Source organism: Struthio camelus, chromosome 7, assembly GCF_040807025.1.
Source record: "Struthio camelus isolate bStrCam1 chromosome 7, bStrCam1.hap1, whole genome shotgun sequence".
NCBI classification, from domain to species: Eukaryota; Metazoa; Chordata; class Aves; order Struthioniformes; family Struthionidae; genus Struthio; species Struthio camelus.
This window is the reverse complement of record NC_090948.1, coordinates 33,039,932-33,064,281: the sequence shown is the minus strand read 5'-3', so window position 1 is coordinate 33,064,281 and position 24,350 is coordinate 33,039,932. Positions and strand designations below refer to the sequence as shown.

Below are 24,350 nucleotides of genomic sequence, written 5' to 3'. Positions count from 1 at the left end.
AAAACACAGAACTTTAGGTTGCTTTGACACTATTTACTTGAAAATTGTTCAGGGGTTGCTATTTTATTTCCTAAATTTGAAAGCGTGCATTATTTGACTGAAGTGATGGAATAGAAACGTCTCTATAATGCATGCACCTACGTGTCTGCAACAAACAATGAAAGAGGTTTACCTGAGGCAACTGTTTTTAAAGGTATTTAACCCTTTAAATTCAGCGTTGAAGGGATTCAATCGATTCGTGACCTTCCTTTCTCTGATAACGACATGAAATGGAAAAGGATGCAGAATTTTCATTTCTCAAACCTGTCAGTGTTTGTGTTTTTTTTTTTGTGGTAAACTGCCTTGTGGTCCGTTGAACTGGTCTTTTGGAAAGGCAGTTAATCTAGTGCTTTTTCAGTGTGTGCCCAGCTCCCTACATCAGAAAGAGGGATTTACAGTGACGTTTGTGTGCATAACAAAAATGTTTCCAAATTAATTTATTGGCTCTTGTTTTATAATGTGCAGTTTTTTTGCATCTGTGTCCAGAAGACATGATTTTAAAGTCTAGTTTTGTTGTGTCTTAAAAAGCAAGCCAGAACACTTTAGATACAAAGACAAAAATCTTGAATGCCGAATTATGGTCCCTGCTTAGAATTGCTAATAATAAAAGATCTCACATTGTAAGAAGCTAGATTCTTAAACTGTGAAATAGTAAACTATAGAAATAGTAATATAGAAATAGTAAACTATAGAAAATAGTTTATATAGCTGTATAGCTATCTAATATATTTAATTATGGAAATATAATCAGTCCTGCACCACTTTGAATACACGGTAGATCAGGGTAATTTTTCTTACCTGGAGAACAAAACACTATTTTCTCAAATAGGTAGTTGAACTTAACTATTTTTTAAAAATCCTTCATAACAGAGAAATATTGAAAGGGGTTTGACTATTCCTAATTTTTTAAAGAACTTCTCCAAAACTGAATATTTCTGTGTGTGTGTTTTTTTTAAAGTGCTTTGCTCTTTGAATGTTGATCTCAAGAACATAATCTTCTTGATTGCTGTTAAATTCTTCTATCAGTAAGTTACTTAAACAAAATCTTAGTAAGAGAAACAGCAGAGAGAGTTGTACAGAACTTGTGGCTTTAGTATTTAGGTGGTAGAAAGAAGTTCTGTTTACAGCCTGTTGAAGTTTCAAGGATTTGAGTTTGCAAGGGGAAAATGTGGTTCCCTTCCTCCCCCCTTTTTTTTTTTTTTTTTTTTTAATGCGTTGGGGCACTGTTAGTGTTAAAAAGTTGCAGGATGGTCATGAGGCTATACGAGATGGAATGTGAATACATGTGCCATACACGTTTTTACTAAAAGACCAATAACTGCCATTTTATATGGTGCACGCTTGTAAAGATTGATGGAAGTATTAGATGTGAACTAGTGTCCTTTTTTTCACACTCCTATCACTTTTCCATTCTAAACTTACTCCTACTTGGTTTATAAGCTATGTTCATTTTGACATTCAGCTTGACAGGAGTAAAGGTGCTGTGCACTTCCTGCTCAGGTGTAATTTGTGCTTTCACCTAAGTCTTGGCATGACTTGCCCCAAAGGCTGTCATTGGAAACTGCAGGCTGGGATCCTCTCGTGCGGATGTAGGGCAGGGCTTTAGCCTTTCTAAGTGGGGACCATGATTTGACATTCGAGATTTTTGTCTTTGTATCTAAAGTGTTCTGGTTTGCTTTTTAAGATACAACAAAAATAACAGGAACAGTCATATCCATGTTATTCTCTTTCCTTTCATTTATGGCTTCTAAACATCTCCTCTCACACTGTGATTGGTGAAATGGTGCACAAAGCCCTCTTGAGGTTTTAAGGATGGTATAGTGTTGTATGAAGTGCTGTCTGTATCAAAACAATAAGGGACAAACCTTTCAATTCTGAAAGTGTAAAACTGAAAAAAACTAAATTGGTTTTATGACTTTAGTTGGAAAATAGGAGAAACTTCAACTGGAGACTATTAAAATACTTATGGAAGATGTTGTTAATGCTCAAACCATTGCGATGGCCTGCAAAATATCAAATTTGTTTGCCAGGCGTTATTAATTGTTGTTCTTCACTGCACATGGATCTCCAGTAACTGATTTTTATCCAGATCAGTAATATATAATGAATCTGGTTGCCCAGAGAGCTTGTGTAGTCTCCATCCTCGGAGATATTTGAAAGCTGGATAGGGTCCCAGGCAACCTGCTGTAGGTGACCCTGCTTGAGCAGGGGGGTTGGACTAGATGATCTCCAGAGGTCCCTTCCAACCTCAAGCATTCTGTGACATTTGTATTTATGTTAAATGATCTGGCAAACCAGGAGCAGAGTAAAATGTGATTCACGTACATCCCTAAAATCTGCTCTGAAACAAGAAAGAAAAATAATGCAACTATTTTCCCAAGAGCTGCAAAATGCTTTCCAAATGATAAATCAAACTCTTTCGATGGCCACAGTTACTGCATATAGCAATTAATATTTTTTTTAAGTCAGATATCTTTTTGATGCTTTGCAAGTTGCCTATTAGATGTAATATTAATAGAGTATTTAATTAATTATATATTAGAAAGATTGACAGTGAAAAAGCTGTCATTTCCATTTGCCTGTTTTGCCCGTTTTTGTTCAGTCCAATTAGATGAAATCTGCAAATTGCATAAAATTGATGCGGTATGTATATCAAAGCACAATCTCACAAACTATACTTACCGGATATGCTATCCTCAAGAGTAACCACTGGGATAGTCGGAAGATATGTGAAATGAGTCCTTCAGACTAACTCCTGATTAGGCTATATATTGTGAGAGATCTCAACAGCATCAGGATTTAGCGCTTTAAAAATCTGGAAGTCACTTGTGTGAATCCTTTCACCTTGTGAGTCCTGCATGGAGATGTGTATCTTTTCCTGACCAAAGAATTGTATGATACAGCAGAGGGGAGGTTTCCCAACCTTGGAAATGGAGCTTGTAGAGGCTGTCTTATCTGGCATCCTCTTGCTTTCTTGAAACTGACAGTTCAGAAGGTATATAGGTTCATAGATGTGTTTAAAATTTTTATTAAATGTACTTAGACAGGAATTCTTTTCTATGGACTAGTGCTGGCAGAGGTATCTTGGAAGGTATGGGAAATGTTTTCTGAACTATATCATTGCAGTAACAGTCTTTTAAGTGTTATTACGTGATATCAGTTGTGTAATCTCCATTAGACTAGGGATAAGAAATCACAGAGCTTTGAGACTCTTACTGTGGGCCTTTTTTTCATTAATTCTTTAAAAAGTCTCTCCCTCCCCCCCCCCCCAGCCTGATGAGTATAACCTGTCTTGTAAAGATCTCTCACTCCATATATTTTTTTCTTCTTTCTTCTTCTTCTTGGCTTTGTTCATCATGGGCAATAATGACTGTTCTGAAATCGGAACATGGCTTTTATCTAGCTTGTGTGTAAGGATATGTGGATAGAAAAGAGGATAGTTTTGATTTTCCCCAGCCTATTCTATTGAATCTTACACCTGCCTTTGTATTGTGTAAACAGATTGAATAAGTAAGGAGTAGAAAACTAGATTATTGTGTAAATTTTCGTGACACTGCAGTGCTTAATATTAGCTTACCCATATCTGTTGTAGAAATTTTTTGCTAAGTTTCCCTATTCATAATACAGTTATTAAAAAATAACTGTTGAGATTATGGGATATACTGTATTTTAATTAAAAATACATCCAGTCCTGGAGTGGAATATGGCACAGTTTTTTACAGCCTTGGTCTTTTGGGTTTTGGAGTTCTTGCTAATACTCTTCTTCCCCCTGCTAATACTGCAGAACAGACGTAGCTTAGGGAGGTGAGTTCTTTCGTGTTGGTGATGCTTGAGACAGAATTGTTTGCTTAGTTCCAGTCAGATGCTCTTTGTGCTGCTGTAAACAATGAGGTGGCACAGATGTTGCCATGGGCATCGTTTGGCCTGTCGAAGCTTTATTACTGGTGATTCATAAGATGCAAGGATTCCCAGAGGCCAAGCTGAATTTACAGGGCTGGCGGTTCTAAAAAAAATGCTTTATTTCTATTAGTTTGTAAGTGGTATTCATTTTCGTATGTACTCTCCTGCAAATATAGAACATTTGAATACCATTTTAACAAGTCACTTCTTACAGGTAAGCCACACTTTTACACATTAATGAGTATAATTATGCAATCAAACTGCAGTTTATTGATGTTTTTTGCAGAGACGATTAAGATACTAGCAATGTGAATGAAATTCTACCCAGCTGATCTGAATTCAGCCTTCAGAAGTAAAACCAGTCATATATGCACCTATATAAAAAGCTTTTAATGACCTAATTTGATATATGAGAAATATGCACAAGAGGCATTATATAAAAAAAAAAAAAATATTTGCAGCTCTGTTGGACCAATTAGTTATTCCTTCTGTAGCGATGTCACATGTTAATATAAGGCACTAGTCTATGACAGTTTATGGCTTGTATTGACACCAGTGTTATTCATAAGTGACCACTGACTAAATCCCCATTGAGTTTGTGTTCTTTGGTGTCTTCAATTTCATTCATATCATAAATATGAAATTCCCAAACCTTTTTGAACAAAAACTAGGTTGACTGTATTATGGAGGTTACTATGTGATGTGGGATAGAGCTCATGCAGACTGATCCCTTCACTTGCAATAGAAGTCTCTGTCACCAATCTGTGTTTTAGGTCAGCAGTGCTGTATGTTGGTATTCTGCACCTGCTGAAAGGAGGATTTAAGCAAAAATACAAGACGACCGAAATAGCAAATGATAGAATTTATAGATTAGTCACGCTTTCTTAATTTTACCCAGAAAGTTAGAGTATAATCTTCAAATGTAATAGTTTTCTTTATTTAGATTTTAATGTAATTCTACTTAAAGTTGTGTGTCAGACAAAATTAATATTCTCATGTGTAGGCAACAATTTTTAATAGAGATAGTGTAAATAGCCAGTGGTGTAACGCTTATTTTCTACTCTTGCAGAACAACGTGGGAAAGCTGGCCCTCTTGGCCTTAACTGTGTCTGCTTATTTTTCACTTCATGGCTCATCTATGTGCTGTAGAGAGATATTAGTCACTTTTTTAAATCTTTATCTGACTTTCATTAGCCTGATTTTGTTTTTTACCCATTTTCCTCTTTTTCAGATTCGTGGCCATCATGTGGCTCAGTTAGACCCACTTGGAATTTTGGATGCAGACTTGGATTCGTTTGTTCCATCTGACTTAATCACTACAATTGATAAACTCGGTGAGTACGCTATACTGTGTGTGAAGAGAGGAAAAAAAAAATTGTTGTCTTCAAAGTTAATAGAAAGATGATTATAAAAGCAGTTTACTATACTATTCCTGTAGGAAAAAATAGCTGTTTTTAATGAAATAAAGCCATTTAAGGTTAAGGATCATGACGAAGTGGTGGCATTCCTTTTACTCATATGTTTTGATTTGAGTTACCACTGATGACCACGTAACAAATGAGTATAATGGTATAGCATTCTCTTGTTGTTACTGCTTTTGAGTGGTACGCTGCTTGGTTTTGTTTGTTTGTTTGTTTTTGGTTTTGGGTTTTTTTTGGTAGAAGCAGCTGGAACTTCCTTATACTCACGTCTTGTGGAGCTTGGGGAACTCTAGTAAACCAGGTGCTGTTTGGCTAGAAAGATGCTTTTTTGCAATGGTAATTTCTGTTGTGTTTCATTGGGCCGAGGTAATTGAATAAGGGAAGCTTTCAGGGAAGCTGAAGTAAGGTATGGTTCCTGTATATTGATGTTCTGATGAATGATGATTGTAAACACTTTAAAAAAAAAAAAAAAAAAAAAAACAAAATCTTATGTGTTAGAACCACACTGAAATTAATACTAATGAGTACACACTGAAATTAATACTAATGAGTACATTAGGCCAAAACCTGGTGATCTGAATTACTTCATACCTTTTTGCTTTGCGTTTGTTTTTGATTGGGGATGTCTGAAGGCTAGTCAATAGGAAACACGAGCAACAGGTAAAAATGTGGATAGAGGAACTTAGTATAAATTTCATACCAAATTTGGAATCTAGCCTCTGATGCTTATCCCTCCTGTAATGCTTGAAGAAGTCTGTTTGGCGGTATCAGAAGAAAACATGGAAACTGTAGAATTCTTGAGCTGTGTATAGCCCAAGCCCAAGAATGATCACTTTAATTTATTACTAGGAAGGTGTAATACACTATAGTCTGCTTTTGCAGGGATTATTCTGATTGTGAAGAGGGTGTGTCTTTGAGAATCTGCACTGATCAAGGTGTTTTTTTTTCCTTTCTTTTTTTTCCTCCTGCTCCGCTGGAATAAAGAAATATCTGATGGGTTTTTCCCTACCTTTCAATCCACCTCTTTTGTCTGAAAGTATACTACTTGATAAAGATACTACGTGAGTTTTTGTTTGATATGTAGGGAAGCTTTCTGGACCAAACATAAAACATGGTACAAGTAGCAGATAAAATGGATTCTGCTTAATTTTACTGTAATTATATCTACTGCCTCTTTGCCTCTTTGTTTTCTCTTTCTGGTGATAGGGAAAGAAGCAGTTATGGCCCTCCATCCTAGAAAGGCAGTCGCGTGCTTAAGTCTGTAAATAGAGGTGCTTACACAAATCAGAGGTTCATTTGGAAGTGTTGTCAGCTTTAATTAGAGGAAAATACCTACTAGAAAATACAGTGGACATTTACTGAGTAAATATAATTTGTTCTCAGATACTGACATCTGTGCAAGTTAGGCTGATGAAATAAATCCTTGAGTTAAACAAGGTAGAAATAGTGTATGTTATTCTGAGACAGGTGAAAATTAGAATGGTATTTTGCAATCCCCCCATGCCTTTGGTATCTTTGTGGTCTGTAATGCTATGACCATTATTTGTAATTTTAATAAAGCTTGTTAGAAGTCTTGCGGTTAAACTGTTGTTAACTAAAAGCTTTTGATTCATAGGGACTATACAATACTTTAGGAACGTTCACCTGCCCAGACAGGGACATGCTGTTTCCTTCTTTACGTAGAAACAAACATTCCTCAATTTAAAGGTAGCAATTAACACTACTTCTGATGCTAACATAAGTATTGGTCCTGAAATCAATTTGTGTTAGATGTGGTTAAGTTGAATCTAATAGGCAGAACGCTTTTTCTTGCCTATGGCTTTCTTCATAAGCTAACTTCCACACAGCAAATTTACTTGTAGACTTAAGTATATTGTCTTCACTTTACTTGAAAGAATCAAGCAAGAAGGCATTTTTGTTCCTCCAGTAAATGGTGTCATACAGTTTCTACACTAAGATGTTAAAAGTGGTGGGGCCTGCTGGGAGAAGAGAAAGCAAGGAGAATCTATTAAATGTTCAGAACATGGGTGATTTTTGGCATGTCAGTACAAATTTCCTTAAACCTTAAAAATAGTTTAGTCCAGAGTGTTGTGGCTGGCCGGAAGGGATGGTACTGAAACCCTCAGGTGCATAGGAAAAAAATGCTAGGATTCTGAATCAGGGGATGTGTCTGAGAATGTAGCTAGGGTGAAATTTGAATTTGTGATGGAAACAAAATTTCTAGCACAGTGTTGGCACAGCAAAAAAAAAAGATTACCTGCACTCAAAAATCCAAACTGAGATAGCTAGAAGGTTACAGGCTGGAAATGTGCAAAAGGCCTTTCTTTGATGGTACAGAAAGTATTTTGATATTTGACTTTCCTGTGTATTTTCTTCGTCCTGCCTTTTGGTTTCTTCCAGAAACCTTCTGGTAGGAAGTTTCTTTTTGGAGCTGCCTCTAAAATGCAGCTAGTTATAAGTGCACCTACTGCACAATAGAAGTTCCAGAACTGTTTTCAGGAAAACTCTTGGGGTTCAGGAAGACTTTTTCTCTTTAAACATGAAGTGATGCTTCAGTAAATATGCAGTGCTAGAGTATAAAGCACAGATGTTCTGTTTGTGCCCAAATCACTCTTGTACATGTCCTATTTTTTGCATGACAGCACATGAAAAGCCTGTGAATTCTGGGGGGAAAAAAAAAAAGCAAGGAGAAAAAATATATATAGGATGATAGAAGTACTTATGTTTCAACTGACATTCAGAAAAACCATCTTTTGCATTCTAGAAAGCAGAAATAATTTGGTCCTGGAAAAACCTGTTAAAGTAGGAAAAATGGTGGCGCACAGTGGTGTGTGTACACTGATACAGTAGTGGTACACAGGCATCTGTTTTGGTTGCTCCAGATTTATTATTTCAGATAGAGTATATTTAAATATACTCTGTTTGAAACACAAAATATGTTATTACTGACAGTGCTGCGTAGTAAAAGTGGTTGCAACACAGTCCTATGGCCTTGCTTCTGTCCTGTATGCTAAGTTACTTAGTTATTTAATCTCTGGATTGCTTTTTTCTCTTTCGTTTTCAGGAAATTGGTTTAAATGGGAATACGGAGCACTCCTCTACATTGATTTAAGAGTTAGTGCAGGCTGTCAGATCAGTGTTAAATACATGCGTGCGCTATATCCAGAATCAAGATAAAGAGGTCAAAATTAAAAACAGAGAAGCCATTTTTAGTTTTTTAAATATTTTAACATGCACACACATGCACATGATTTTCACCTGATTTCTATAATCATAGATAATATATATTATATTTATATGCTTTGTGGATAATAAACATACAGCTTCTTTCAATGAAAAAATTTATGTGTATTTCCTTTGTCCACTAACAGGTCAAGATTAAACTTTATCCTGTAAAGTCTCTAATGTGCATTGACATCAATCTAGTTTGTGTTGTGTATTTTTGCTTTCAAAATTGCATAGTAGTTAAGTTTATTTTCTTAAACCACATTTTCAGCCAGAGTGAGTTTATAGATATCTAAATCAAGATGGGGTGATATGCTTAAACAAGCCTTTATTTTATGGGGAGGAAAAAATCCTTATGTGTTATAAGGGGTAGCTGATATGGGAAATACAGCTGTACTGCTGTATGTGGCTGTTTCGTACCAACTTCCCTATGAATTCTCAAGTAGCCAGCCCTCACATAAATGAGGAAGAGAAAATGGATGAGCAGAGATGCCTTAAATTCTGCCAGTGTGTTTGCCCAGAGTTACATTGAGTGTGTTCTGTTTTCTCTTAGTCTAGCTATTAAATTTGCGTAAATCGATCTAGTATATATATCTCCAACCAATTATGTCTGTCTGTGGAAAGTTATTCTTTTTGTATTTGTTTCTTGCAATAGAGCAAGGAAGAAACCTGAATCATTTCAGTTAGTCATTTCACTTAACAATGAAGTATGAGATATAATATATTGAGTTGATGGCATATTTGCTAAAGTATAAAATATAACAAAGTTTGTGTTAATTTCAATTTTTCTATCTGTGCCTTTTACAAAGAATTATTTGGTTCTTCTGGTTAAATAATAACTATTTAATGAAAACTTTTCTTTTTTAAATCCAAATTGAAGTACATTATATGAACGGATGCTTCAAAGATATTTACATTTTAAATCCTTAATCTGGTTCCTTCTTTCTTAACATTGCTTTATTAAACTTCAGTTGGTGGGGCTTTGGAAAAACGTAATGCTGGTTTGGTTTTTTTGTCTCCTGCCCTGCTTCTCAAACCAATTATGCACCTGTTGCAGGGTTTTATGGTTTGCATGAATCAGATTTGGACAAAGTCTTTCAGCTGCCTACAACCACCTTCATAGGAGGAAGCGAGACCAGTCTTTCTTTACGAGAGATCATCAGACGGCTGGAGGTCAGTGTGACGTTTTTGATTTGTGACTTCATCCGAACAGAAGTGAACTTTTTCCAGAAGCTGTCAGCCAGAAAGAACTTACTATTAGTTAATTATTAATATAGCATTCAGATGGCATTACAAATAGCCATTGCACTGTTACCTGAGATGGCAGCACCACTGGTTTCATCTACTGGATGTCCCAGATGTGTAGATTTGGATGAGTTTAAAAGAGGTGAATATGGTAGAACTAATTCAGGCCGTACTTTTGCAAAAAGTTTGTGCTGCTTAAAAGGAGTAGAGACCCTGGAACTTTTGTTGTTGTTGTTTTTGTTTCCTGTCACAGATAAGACTCCTTTGCTCTTGCCACCTTAGCTTTAGCGGGACTTTTACGTGAATAACAATGTAAGGGGTTGGGTGCCAAATTCATGAAAACCCATTTGTGGCTTTTAGATACTGATGGTTCTTGCTTTCATCCCCAATCCCTTTTCTAGAATCTGGTTCTCTGACAGGTGGTATGGTTATGCCCTGTGAAGTCATCAAAGCTAGTAAGACAGTTAAAAGAATAATTATAATTGGAGGAGAACTCTAAACAACAAATAGTGCTAATAATGAATTTGTAAAGTGCTGAAGTACTTACTGAGTATTGAGTGTTTCCAAATGTGGTTTGTTCAGGGTTTTGTAGTACTAAACTTGTGAAGATTTTGGTGGCATAGCAATAGAATCTATTGCAATAAAAAAGGGTAGGAGTGAGGAGGCTTTTTAAAGGATGAATTACGGAAGTGAGTTGTGAGAAGGTAAATAAATACATTACTGAGAATATAGCAATTCTTGGCCTTGACGTATTGCAAGGATGAGAAATGTGTTGACTTGCAAATCTGACCCACTTTTACGGAGGCTTAACTAATATGTAGTAACTTGTTAAGCCACAGCTTCTCTGTTGTGCGTTTCAGCTCTGTATTGGCTTTGTGGATTTTTTGTGCTTCCAGCATGTCTGTGTGGCAATTTTTCATGAGATAGTCCTTAAAATTATAATGTGCAAATAAATGGAAAAAAATCAATTACAAAATCTAAAAGCCTCAAGAAAGTGATTTGTACCAAAGAGAAATAATCCTTTTGTTTCCCTCTTCTCTCCAGAGCTTTGGATTTTTTTCGTTGAAATTAACATCGATTTCTTTTTTAGAGGCAGTAGAGAGCATATACTGGGTAGTTAGTGGTTATGAACCACAGTAGTTATAGTTCAGATTAAACTCATAGGATCCCTTGCTTCTCTTAGCTTGTGTTTTGAACATTTTTTCCGGTGAAATATTCTTTTTAAGATATAAAAAAAAAAAAAAAGAAGAAGAAAAACGAAGGAGGTAAAATATCTGAAGAATGTTTGCCCTTTTCTCCCTTCCTTTCTCTGCTCTCAGCTGCTCGGGTTCTTTTTCAGATTTCCAGCCTTCTGAGACTTGTCAGCTATCAGACAATTTGCATGAGACTTCGTAACTGTCTTCTGATTATCTTTATTGCTTGACCTCAGGTGACATTTAAAAAAGACTGGGTAAATTTTGGTAAATGACTTGAAATCTTCACTTATGCATCCAAAGTAAAGACTGTATTATGCTCATAAGAACAGCTGTGAGTTAGGTGAAATATGCCAATCAGTTTAAGGCAGGTATTTCGGCCTACTTTGAATGTACTACCAAATGAGATTCTTACAGATTCAAAATTCTGAAATGTTACTTTTGCATAGAAAATTGTCTTATTTGCTGGCAGAAGTAAAGATTCAGTAAAATAATTTAATTGCTTATAGGATTAATGTGAGGAGAGTATAGGGCAAGGGGAAGACGACAACATAGTTTTTGGAAGAGTAATGGAAAGTTTAAAACTACGTTTTGTTTCTTCACAGTCCGTTAACTTCTAAAGCTTCTGTATTGATGTTTTTACCTCCTAGAATACCTACTGCCAACACATTGGCCTGGAGTTTATGTTCATCAATGATGTAGAGCAGTGCCAGTGGATCCGACAGAAGTTTGAGACACCAGGTGTTATGAAGTTTACTAATGAGGAGAAAAGGACTTTGCTGGCGAGGCTGGTGCGCTCAATGAGGTATGCTGGGGTGCTGCTGGGAAACTGCTCTGCTCAGCGATAGCTGAGTGTAAGCTGGCATGGGAAGCTGGTGTGCTCTGTAAACTCTGCTGGGTGGAAGTGAAATCTGGACTACAGGTGGGTGTAGTTAATCTGACTGCAATATCAAAGGAAGTTTTGTACTGTGAAGTATGTCAGGGTTTGTCTAGTGACATTTAATATTCTATTTCTTTAAAATGAAGGCTGTGTTCTTTATGATGTGTGCAGCTTCAGTGGCATATCTGGCAATGTTTCCATTGGCTCATGGAGAAAAACTGAGAAGAAATTTGTTTCAGCAGACTAGCAATGTTTAAGATCACTAGTCCGTGATCGCTGTGTTAAAGGTTCATACCTGTGTCGGAAAATAAGTGTTGGAGCAACTTTTGATAACGCTCCTCTGCAATATGCTGTCTACTTTGCATCTTTCTGGTAGCGCACGATCAAAAGAAGCCATCTTAATTGCAAATTGACGAAAAATTTTGGATGAATGAAGTGTTGACATGATCTTTGTCTGGCCCACTGGGAGGCAAACAGTCTCTTTGGAGTACTGTGCCCGAATGGGACTGGATTTGGGTGGCATAATGTGATTTCGAGTCATGTTTTTGCCTTTTTCTTTTGAGGCATGCCAAGAGGTGCTGTGCTGTTGCATGACCTGGCAGCAAGAGTTTTCTTTTCTGCCATGTGTGGAAGCATGTTTGGCAACAGCTTATTGACTGCTCCAATTGTGGCTATCTGTACAGAGATACTGTGATCCCAGACTGTGAATTACCTTCTCACCCCTAGAACAAGACTTACTGAGGCACAGCATTTATTCCAGTTCTTACGGTGTGAAACACTTTGCATATCCTTTTGTAAACACAAAAGTTAGAGATTTATAAAGAAACATTCTTTTGATTAAACTTCTCTGTTCAAAACTGTTGAAAATTAAGTTCCCGTAGGAGGTACCAAAGATATTGTTGCTAGGTGTTTTGTTTGCCGGTATTATAGCAAGATCATTTGTCCGGTAAAAGTTTAATGCAAACAGAAGTAAAGGCACTTAATGGTCAGATGAGTATGGCACTTCAGTAAGTTTAACGAGCCCTCACTACGAAGTGTCTCCATCTATCTTGAGACAAGAATTTATGCTATTACTGCTGCCTGTCTAAGCTATGGAAAGACGTGGAGTTTCTAGCACCATGAAGGAGCCAAGCAGTCATCTTCTGTCAAATTAATTGTCCATTGAAAATGGATTTGCAGAAATTTCTATCCAGTTACCTCTGACATGTGTTTTTTTCTCTGAAAAGCATCAAAAGAAAAATCTATTTTTGTGAAAAACTGGCTGTGCTGTTGAGATTTATGGCTTTGTAAAGCAGATGGACATCATTTTGCAGAAGAATTGTGTTTTCAGAAAACGTTAATTCCAACTACTATGGTAGTACTTCAGGTACTTCAGACTGAGTTTTGAAGTAGAATTTCTCCTCCTTTGTGGTGTTTACTGACAGGTTATTGAACAAAAGGTCACTTTTAAGTCTTCCCTACTACAAAAAGTACTCATTGGATATCTATATATTTTTATGTGTATGTGTTACTAAACATGTCAGATCCTGTTTGTGTAATCTGATCCATGTGGGGTGTTGTCTTATGCGTGTGCAGAGTCAAGCCTTTCTAGCTTCTCCCTTCCTTAAGCAGCTGTCTCTCATAAGACTTGTTCCTCGTTGGGCACCTAGTAGCTGCAGTCCACCTGCAGTGAGCGTGCTGCCTGCCCTTGTGAACTCAGTGGCACATGGGCTTGCAAGATATGATGATGAAATACCATAATTCTACACACTTAGTGGCAGTTCACCTCATTTGTTGAACTTTTTGCTTGTGCAGTACTGGCTTAACTTGCAGCTGCAAAGAGAGAACCGTATGTACAACTACCACTTTGATTTGCCCTGTGGGGCTTGCTTGAAATGGGAACCCCTCTTTCAATTTATATAAACTGGCACAGCCCCACTGACTTCAGAGGAATTATGGCAGTTTAATTTTAGCTGAGGATCTAACTTGTTGCTAAGATGCCTGAACTGTAAACGTACTGCTGGGTGAGCTAAGGTGACATTGTTATCTTTTGGCAGCATTTCATTTCATTGCTTTTAGGACTTCACTTAGGATGCTGACATTTACTTCTTTAGATTGAGGAATATGCTGAGTATTAATGGATTATGGCTGTGTTATTAGCCTAGACGTTGCACAGATGATGTAACCAATGGTTTTTTTTCATGGAGGTTTATTTTCCTTCGCATTCCATTATCTCCAGGCTTTACAAAAAATAACCCTTTCAGTGTTTGTTGAAAGGCACTTTTTAACCGCTCACGTTGCCTCTGGCCCAAATGCATTAAAGAATGAAACAACACAGAACTGTCAAGGATTGACATCTTTCTCCTGTTGTAGCTGAGATTCCAGTGTCCTAGTTCTTGGCAGGGTGCCAATTGTTGCATCATATAGTCTGAGGAACTGTACCATTAAGAAAGGCCTATGAATTAAGTGTGCTTTCTGTTGCTGTTATCTTCTAGTATTTGATCATTATTCCAGAATATTACTTCCAGAAAATATAGATTCTCTGCTTATGTGATCTTTAATCCACAGAGAAGACTTCTCTGCTGTCATTCTGCCTTCCCAGTGATCAATGTAAATTTTGTGTACGTGGGAAGGAGCAGAGTTTAACCTCGGCAGTTCTGGTGAACGCTCCTCAGGTGGAAGAGGAAGACTTAATTCCCTCCCATGTCTCCCCCCTGCATATGATTTATCTCCAAAGAGCTACAAACATGTGTTGAGAGATGCTTTAAAACAGCATAAAGCCGTTTGATTTGCTAAAAGATGTTTGGTAATAAACTTTTGCTACATTTTCTTAATACGTATACTCTCTCTCTCTTTGTTTTTCTTTTTTTGCAAAGATTTGAAGACTTTCTTGCTCGCAAGTGGTCTTCAGAAAAGCGATTTGGTTTGGAAGGATGTGAAGTAATGATTCCTGCACTTAAGACCATCATTGATAAATCCAGTGAAATGGGAATTGAATATGTTATAATGGGGATGCCTCATAGGTAATGTCAGTGGAAACCCCCCAGCAAGTGGACTCCCTGTCTTAAGACAGGTTTTGGATTGTAGAATTTTGTTAACAGAGTCGTATTGAAGAAGCTAGGGAAGCAAAAGTCAGTTTTAGTGAGTAACAGAAACATGAATAACCTCTCACTGAGAAATATCTTTAAGTGCTTCACAGGTGAATGCTAGTCAAAGCCACTTCAATATGCTTTGAAGCAGCAAGCAAATGTGGCAGCAGCCATATTATTTACCCCATTGCATGCAGTCTAGAACTGAGAAAGCTGGATGAGATAGTATCGCACTTTCTTATGCAATCTGCATTAATTATTAATTAATTATGAATGTTATCATGTTACAACTGTGAGATAGCTATGAAATTCACTGCTCACATACGGATAATTAGGTGTTCTAGAGTGTTAGTGGGAATGCGTTGGAGGAACTTTGCAGTGGGAGGGAGAAAGGGAGAATAAAGGATTTAAATTTTAAAAGTTTAAATTGAACTTCTTAACTGCAAATTTCTGAAAGAGATGACCTGCCAATTTTATAAGCTTTATGCTAATAATACTGTTGATTACCATGTCTGAGCCATAACTGTGTTTGAATTTTCCTTAGAGGTAGGCTGAATGTTTTGGCTAATGTCATCCGAAAAGAGCTGGAGCAGATCTTCTGTCAGTTTGATCCGAAACTTGAAGCAGCTGATGAGGTAAGATGCTTCATCATTTTATCTATACAGAGAAGTCAACATTCAAAGTAGTTACTTAGTCTTCAGTCGTTTTTGGTCATGGTCATTATCACATGGCCTTATAAGCTGCTGAAAGGCATCATCTTGTGTTCTAGTTTGAGGGATACGATTTGATGAAATTTGACAAAGAGTTTAAAGACTACACCTGACATCTGACGTGCAGGAAGTGTCTCATTTGTAAAGTAAAAAATGATTGTAGGCATGGAAGTTCCAGGTCATTTGACTGAGGTACTCCCAACCATCTTTCTTTGTTTCCTGTACATGAAAAGAATGTCAGTGTTCTGTAAATATTAATCAAGTGTTGGATAGTGATACTGAGAAAATCAAACAGGAACAACGTTCAAACGTGAAGTTACGCTATCAAACCTACAGTGCGTAGTGATGCATAACTAGCTAAATCCATTTTTCAAAACGAAGGAGAAATTTTAGACATACTGAATTGGGAGCAGTGAATGACGTGCTTGAACCTTGACCATCTCTTGCATGTTAGGGATCTGGGGATGTAAAATATCACCTGGGAATGTACCATGAGAGGATCAACCGAGCAACAAATAAGAAAATCACTCTGTCCCTGATGGCTAACCCTTCTCATTTGGAAGCAGTGGATCCTGTTGTGCAGGGGAAGACTAAAGCTGAACAGTTTTATCGAGGGGATATGGCAGGAAAAAAGGTAAGCATAGATTCATGTCATAGTAACTCTTCCTGGTAGGATTTTATAATATTTTTAAGTAAAAGTGGTTTACCACAAGTTTTATATTGTGGAGAAGTCTTCCTCTTTTCCATAAAAGAATATACCACCCATTGGACTAGATAAAGCGTTTGACCTCTAGGGTAGCTTCAGGGAGTAGGTTTAAAACTTTTTTTCATTTGGGTGCTGAACAAAGCAAGCAGAATGCAGACAAATCTATAGTTTATGATAAAAGTACGATTTTATTCTGTAAGCACTACAGAAACATAGAGCTAAGAGATCCTCCTGAGGAGCTTAGATTGCAGTTTTTGCTTTCTAATATCTGTGTGTATAACCCTTCTTCTTAGGTTATGTCCATATTATTACATGGGGATGCTGCCTTTGCAGGACAGGGAGTGGTTTATGAGACATTTCATCTTAGTGACCTCCCATCTTACACCACAAATGGCACTATTCATGTTGTGGTCAACAATCAGGTAATAAGTAGAGCATTTCCCAATCAATGTATCTGTTTAATAGTTGCTAGCATATTTCTTTTTTTGTTGTTTTGGTTTGTTATTAGCTGGGTATACTGTCGCCTTGGTTTACTAGAATGATTAGGATGTTCCTGAAAATGATAATAGTATCTAGCGGCTCTGAGTAGATAATATTGTATCACCTGTGTTTGTTTATTTTATTCAGTTTGTAACACTTGATGGGATTTGGTTTGCTTTGTTTGTTTCTAAGGGAGCAAAAAGAAGCTCATATAGCTGCCAAAATGAAAAGCTCAGACTACTGCCATGTAAATGACTATTAAATGAAAATCTCAAGCATTCAAACTGAAGTAGAGAGAGATGCTACATCATTTCAATGTAATTTCTGGGGTTTTTAGATTGGCTTCACCACAGACCCCCGAATGGCCCGTTCATCTCCGTACCCTACTGATGTTGCTCGTGTGGTAAATGCTCCTATTTTTCATGTGAATGCTGATGATCCTGAAGCAGTAATGTATGTGTGCAGTGTAGCTGCAGAATGGCGAAACACATTCAATAAAGATGTCGTCGTTGACTTGGTAAGTCTTGGGTGTCTTCATTCTTTGCTCTGTGTATCATATACTACTCTCTGTCTTATTTTTATGTGGCTTAGAAGACCCAGTCAAGAAGCATATGTTCTTTGTTTAAAAAACCCAAAACTCTACAAGAATCCATAAACGTTTCTTTATCATAAACCCTCTAAATCTCTGTAAAACCATTAAACTGAAAGATTTCGTTGGGCATCTTTCATTACCAACAGAAGCGATCTTTTCCTTTGTAGGTTTGTTACCGTAGAAGAGGGCACAATGAAATGGATGAACCAATGTTCACCCAGCCTCTAATGTATAAGCAGATTCATAAGCAGGTGCCAGTGTTGAAGAAGTACGCTGACAAACTGATTGCAGATGGGACTGTAACGCTACAGGAGTTTGAGGTACAACATGTCAACAGAGTTAAAGGCTACTTATGAAACTGCAGGAAGAAATAACTATCATTGCATGCTGTTTGCTTAACAACCTTTTTTCAGTACTGTGATTGCGTCTTCCCTCTTTGACGCTTTCTGATTCGATTCAGTTTCAATTATTATGTAAAATAGAAAGTTTTAAAGCTCACCTCCTTGGAAGTACTACTGCAGTAATTTTTGTAACTTTAATCCTTGTTTTATGATCTAAGGAGGAATGAAGTCCACGTGAGTGTACATGCATATTGTTGAAAAAAAGGGACTGAAAATGTTGCAAAGTACTGAGATTAAGCATGTAGGTGTAATATACACAGAAGAAAGTTTGCTTCAGTTTTGAGATTTTAAAAAAGTGTTCAGATGTGAATATTGGAGAGGGAAGAACTTGGTTCATATCTAGAATTTTGATTCAGCAGTAAGACAGTATTTGAACGCTCATAAGTATAGTTGTGTTTTCATGTTGATCACCTAGAAGTGGCAGTTGTATCCAACAGCTTGTTGCGTACATGTAAAGCAAGACAAATGATTTAACCTTGCTACTTACTTGAATAATTCATCTGAATTCAGAGATCACTTGAAGTGTTCCAGAAAGATGAAATGTGCAGAGTCTGGTGCCTGCATTAAACTGGTTAGGTCTTTACCTTAATCTTTTTGAGAGTGAGTGTATAGAAGGCATATAAAACAAAGCTTTTTCAGAGAACGTGTGGCTGTGTAGCAACACAGTATTGCAGGTCAACAACAAAGCAGTTAGTGCATGTGCACTACTGTTATCCACAAGAATGATCACAGCTCATGCAGATTTAGCTGTAACAGTGTGCCAGTGGTGTCGTGGACTTTGCCTGGCTCCAGGATACTGGATGGATGTTTTGCCACCCAGACTGAGTTCCGTGTTGCTGTTGTACTTTTAAAATTAGCTAGCTCAATAACTTGAGTGTGGTTTTTTTGGACTGAAATGTAGATATTGTAGATCCATTTTGCCTCAGAGTGTGGCTTTGTACGCATTGCCTTTGAAACGTGTAGCTAGTAGATTCTCAGTTAGAATCTACAGCTGGACTAGTTGTCTAGGAGGATCTTTTCTATTCTTTCATAACTTCTGCAGCCTGAAGTATGACAGCCAGTTAATTCTGATCTTATAAGTATGACTGTAAGTTATATGTAGCACTTCAGTTCTTTTTGATTTTTTGGTATACTTTTGGCTACTTCAGCTCTTGCTCCTCTTCTCTGTAACACTTGCCCCATAAACTAAATTAAATAATTCAGAGGGATGTGGGTAAGCATGTTTCCAGAAGACAGTTTGGTTCTAGGTAAAATAGAATTGTTTGCCTAATTGTAATTAAACTTTGTTATGGCATGACTGTTAACTGTTTTATCATACTGAGTGGTAGGTCTCATCTGTAGGATGCAAGGGTGCTGTGTTTATCTATTTTAAAAGGAAAGTTGTTTTTTTTTTTTTTCCTACAGGAAGAAATTGCAAAGTATGATAGAATATGTGAAGAAGCATATACTAGATCTAAGGATAATAAGATTCTACACATTAAGCACTGGCTTGATTCACCTTGGCCTGGTAAGAAGTGTCCTTTCCTATATACTAGTGTAAAAGTTTGAATGCATGTTCTAGGAGTCTTTACTATTTTCATCAGGCAGCATTCCTTTGAAATCAAGTATGTGACCTGTGTTAGCAATAAAACATTTTTCCAATTCACCTTGAAAGAGGTGCATTTCTTAGAAAATATTAAAAAAAGATGTGACTTTGAAAAGTGGGCTTTTTTAATCTTGCAGAAAAGTGTTTTGCCTGTAATATTATCTATCTTTGTTCCTTCAGGAAGAAGGAAAATGTCTCACCCTCCTTTTTTGGAGGGATTGAGGTGCCATTTGCCTTTTACTGGCTACCTCTGCCCACACGCTTGGGCTTCATTCACAGGGAGTGAAAGTAGAAACAAAACAGATTGTGTGCCTGTAAGATCAAGTACTGTTGCCATGCAGACGACGGAAACGATTGTGCCTCTCTTCTGAAAGGTGAAGAACGAGGTTAGGGTGCTGCTTAGAATGTTTCGGAGTTGTGGATCTTAAAATAAATTGCAGAGAGTGTAGAAATCTCTTAATCAGTCCTAGAGCATCTTGCCAAACCTTTTACTTTCAGGATTCTTTAATGTGGATGGAGAACCCAAGAGCATGTCATGTCCCCCAACTGGCATTTCCGAAGACCTGCTGACTCACATTGGCAATGTAGCTAGTTCTGTGCCAGTCAAAGACTTCAAAATACATGCAGGTCAGCTGGAGTCCTTGTTTCTTTCAATGGCTACATTTCTGGCTTAAGTTTTGTATTTTTGCGCATGAGTGGCTGATGGGTTATTTCCCAAAGAGGAAAATGGCTGTGACTTCTTTTAATTTTACCTCTTCCATCTTATGGGCAAGGAGAATGTGGCAGATAGGGTCCTGCTGCTTGTTCTCAGTTGAATGTTCTTTCAGTATCATACCACTTCTGTTCCATACCTCATTAAAGCAGTGTTTTTTTTCAGGGAGGTAAAAGTCTCTTTGTAACATTAGGTTAATGCATCATTTCATTCTTCTAGTCCTTGTGTAAAGTGCTGCCTCTATGCAGCACATTGTAGCACGAGAGAATAATTTTATGTGGAATGGAAGCAGGGTGATTTTTGAAAAGATGGGGAAAATAACACAGGGGAAAAAGAGGACAATAACAAATAAAACAGCTTACCAAAAGCATTGGTGCAGGTGTGAAAAGAAGCTAATGCCAAATGACACTGAGTTCACTAGGCTTGTAGCCTCAAAAGCTAGAAGCAGCTTGAAGCATGTGCAGCTTTGAAAGTTTTTTTTTAATTCCCTTTAAAAGTGACAGTGTTGCTAGTTGTGGTTTGGCTCATCAAGCTATATAATCTTCATTGTAAGAAAAACAGCTGTTGCTTGTCACCTGAAAATCCATTGGCAATTGCTGTAATTTTCTATTTGTAGATTGCTTGATGCTAATGCTACTGATTGATTAATTCTGTCTGTTTCTCTCTTTGTGATGTCTCCAGAAGTCCAATATGATAAGTGCCAGGAAAAAATAGAGAGAGAGGGAGAGAAAAAAACAAACATACAAAAAAACCCCGCTAACCCAGTACCTGACATGTTGTCAGTCTTTTACAAAATAGTATTTGGTAGTAGAAATGTGAAAATAAATCCGTAGGAAAAAAATATCGGACCATGAAACTTTTTGGTAGTCCTCAGTAGTTTATGACACAGCTAGTCTTATTTTCTTTTGTTAGAACAAGGTACGAACAATGTGCAGCCCTTTGCCTGGGAAAGAAGTTATTTTACTTTGCTTGCAGTTCAGGTCTAGAAAAGCAATTTGTAGAATGTATTAGGATTTGCTTAGCTTTGCTGCAGCTGTTCTGCCTTTGCCTAGGATAGTAGATCAGCATCTAAAAGTAACAACTCAATGGGTTTTCCTGTTCTAGCATGTTGTACCCAGTGGGGAGAAAGGTGAACATAATGTGAACATGGAATATCTCTCAGGCAAGTCCAGTGATTTCTTATCTTTATTCCAATACAGGACTCTCTCGGATTTTGAGAGCTCGCCTGGAAATGACCAAGAACAGGGTTGTTGACTGGGCCTTAGCAGAATACATGGCTTTTGGATCTTTTCTGAAAGAAGGGATCCATGTCCGACTAAGCGGACAGGATGTGGAAAGGGGTACTTTTAGGTGAGTACTGAGAAAACTGTGAAATGCTGGCCTATACTTAAGCACTTTAGCATGTTATTAAACAATATGTCTTTTGCAGGGGAAGGGGAATTTGAGGCTATTTGGCATCAATCTCAATGTAATAGGTACTGGTGGTCAGGAAGAATCCAGTCTCCTGGTTATCTGTAGAGAGAACACTTCAAGGAATTGCGTTTAAGGAAGAACAAATATTTTCAGATATTTTCTTCCTTCTCTTACTGAAAAGCAGAAATGATTTTTTTTCTTCTGCTTTTTGGGTAAAAATGCAGCTGCGAGCCATCTAGTTACTGATAAGTAAGATGAGAGGTTTTTGCTGCTGCAGATTCTGAAGTCTTTAAATAGCATTCAAGTGGTAGCTGCTTCAAACTCTAGTATCCTTTGAAAAAATGTATTGCCAGTTGGCAAGGCTCTTTTAAGTGAAACAAGATCTTTTGTATAGAGTCTCTTCATGACTATGGAGCATGAATGAACAAAGAATCTGATCGCTTGGTAAAGTATAAATGGTGCTGCTGCTTTTTCCTACCTGATTCTCCACGGAGTAAAATCTTAATGATGTATTTAATTGAACCCTTTGATGCGAAGCCCATTGCTGGAGGTGGATGGAGTAGCAGCTGCCCTATGCTTCATTGTGAATGCTTGCAAAAGAGAACGAGGAGTGTTGGTGCTTGTCTTCTGTGGTGCAGCTCTCTGTTTCTGTGCTGAGCTTCATTTGGTATCCAGTCTCTTAGGCTTTCTTCTTTTTGCTCCCATTCTAATGGCAGTTTAACAGAATGATTCAGACAAGACCTTAACACAAAAATGAAAATTGGAAGATTTCTCACGGATTTCTCATCCTCCTTGATTTCAGTACTAGGGTCTTGTAAAGTGGTGTGCACCTCCTGGGAAAGGAACAGACATGTTCATTGCTCAGCAGCCTAACTACCTATTTCAAGTGAGTTGCTTAGTCATGTCCAGCACTCTCCAACAGACTCTGCAGTGAGAGTACAGATTCTGTAACAGGTAGAAGAGGATTTTCCAGAACTATCGGCCAGATTTGCTTGATGTATATCCAAGATGAAAATAATTGCTGTGTACACAGCAACACAGGGAAAACAAAAAACATGTGCTACAAATAAAAAGCTATTCAGACTGGCAAAGATTAGCAGAGGATTCCTGTTCCATTTGGATGTTATTATTCATACTTTTAGAAAAGGAGTAAAAATGCTTGTTAAGTTGAGGACTGAAGCCGGTACCGTAGATGTTTGACTTATGGTAGCCTGTTTTTGCTTTACTGTTGGGTTTTGAGTTTGCCTGCCAGATAGTGGGATATACCAAATACTAGGCTATGATATGATTATGAATTTTAATTATGATTGTGACAGGGCAGTAGAACAGTAAAGGATGAGGTTTAAAAAAAAATGCCTCAGACCTGGGGAAGTCAGAGAATATTAAACTATCCTGTTAAACAGAAGAGAACACTGCAGAAACGTGTAAGGCTTAAACTGTAATACTGTGTTTGATTCGTTTCATCAGAGGAATAGGTGGAACTGCTAATTCGTGATACAAGCGCCTCTGAGATATGCTGCCGTTCTCAATGGAGCTGCTCTTTTTCAGTTGTGGTTAGGTTTCTCTGCCATTTATAATAAATATTAGCAGCTCCCCTAACAGCTGAAGACCCTTGCAAATGCCTGTGCGTTGTTGCTGGGGGAAAAAAACGCTTGCAAGCACGTGGGTAGTATATGTCATTGTATCCTCTCTCGAACAGTGCATTAAAAAGACCCTTTCTCACCCACCAAAAATCTTTGGAGTACGTAATCTCAAATATCTGGGTCTAATTGAAGAGAGAGCACTAGCTCTCTTATTTAGGAAGAAATGGAGATACTGTACTGCCATAATGAAAACAGCATTATGGGAGTGCTTTCACTATTTTGGAGTTTCTAAAGTGCTGGCTACAATAGAATATCTTCTGTCAGTATTCAAATAATATGCAATGAGATGAACACATTGCAAGTTGAGTGAAGATATAGTAGCGCTAGCCAAAAGAGTCTCCTCAGGCAAGCCCTTGGCTGCTGTCTAGATCCCAGAACCCCTGTCTTCTCACTCCAGAGCCTTTATCCTGTAGAACCCAGAATTTTATAGATATAAGCTACTTTCCCTGTCTGAAGAGTGTTAAATGGCTTGCTTTCTTCCCATTTCAGTACTCCACTTAACGTTATTAATAGAAAGAAGCTAGGTACTGTTGCAGATGAAAGGTCTTGCCTCTTTATCATTTTGGAGCCATACTTTCACAGAATCACAGACTCGCAATACTTTGGAGAAGGGAGGGAAGTGGGGAGAGAGACTTGATTCTGTACTAGATTTACGTCAGTAAACCTGACAATTGTGCAGCAGCGAAATCTGACTTGCATGGCTATATAATTCTGGCTGTCCATCTTTGCTCGTTGTAACCACCCTTTGTTGTTGGCTTATAACTTTATGCTCAAGAAGCTTACTGTCTATTTAGGACTTTTATCTTTGGTTGAATGCCAAAAATAAAATGATACTATCCAAAATAATTTCTGCCTTACAGTTGTCTTTGTGTGCATATTTTCCCTTTCCTGCCTACCTCCCTGTGCTGTTCTTCAAGGGTTCTGTCTTTTCCTGCTCTTATATTGATGACTTCTAAATAGATTTCAGAGCTCTCTTGCTAGCATTCGTTATACCAAATGGAAATACAGAAAGATTCAGTCTTCGGTTCGGTGTTGGCAGCTATACAACATACAGTAGTTGTTACCAGCATAATAGCTGTCCTTATGTCAGTGATTGTAAAGCTGGACATATTGGTATGATTCACTCAGTTAGTCTGC

General features: G+C 37.5%; 1 protein-coding gene across 2 annotated transcripts in view; it reads left to right on the top strand.

The window, feature by feature from the left end:
- The window catches only part of OGDHL (oxoglutarate dehydrogenase L), a 62,653-nt gene that overhangs the window by 15,080 nt on the left and 23,223 nt on the right, over positions 1-24,350 (top strand). For both annotated transcript variants that reach the window (XM_068950640.1, XM_068950639.1), the window contains exons 4-15: positions 5,171-5,273; positions 9,643-9,758; positions 11,674-11,828; positions 14,759-14,905; positions 15,516-15,606; positions 16,136-16,315; positions 16,681-16,809; positions 17,205-17,384; positions 17,627-17,779; positions 19,265-19,367; positions 19,944-20,072; positions 21,357-21,507. In XM_068950640.1, the coding sequence (XP_068806741.1) occupies positions 5,171-5,273; positions 9,643-9,758; positions 11,674-11,828; positions 14,759-14,905; positions 15,516-15,606; positions 16,136-16,315; positions 16,681-16,809; positions 17,205-17,384; positions 17,627-17,779; positions 19,265-19,367; positions 19,944-20,072; positions 21,357-21,507 (1,637 nt within the window). The remainder of the gene's footprint in view (positions 1-5,170; positions 5,274-9,642; positions 9,759-11,673; positions 11,829-14,758; positions 14,906-15,515; positions 15,607-16,135; positions 16,316-16,680; positions 16,810-17,204; positions 17,385-17,626; positions 17,780-19,264; positions 19,368-19,943; positions 20,073-21,356; positions 21,508-24,350) is intronic.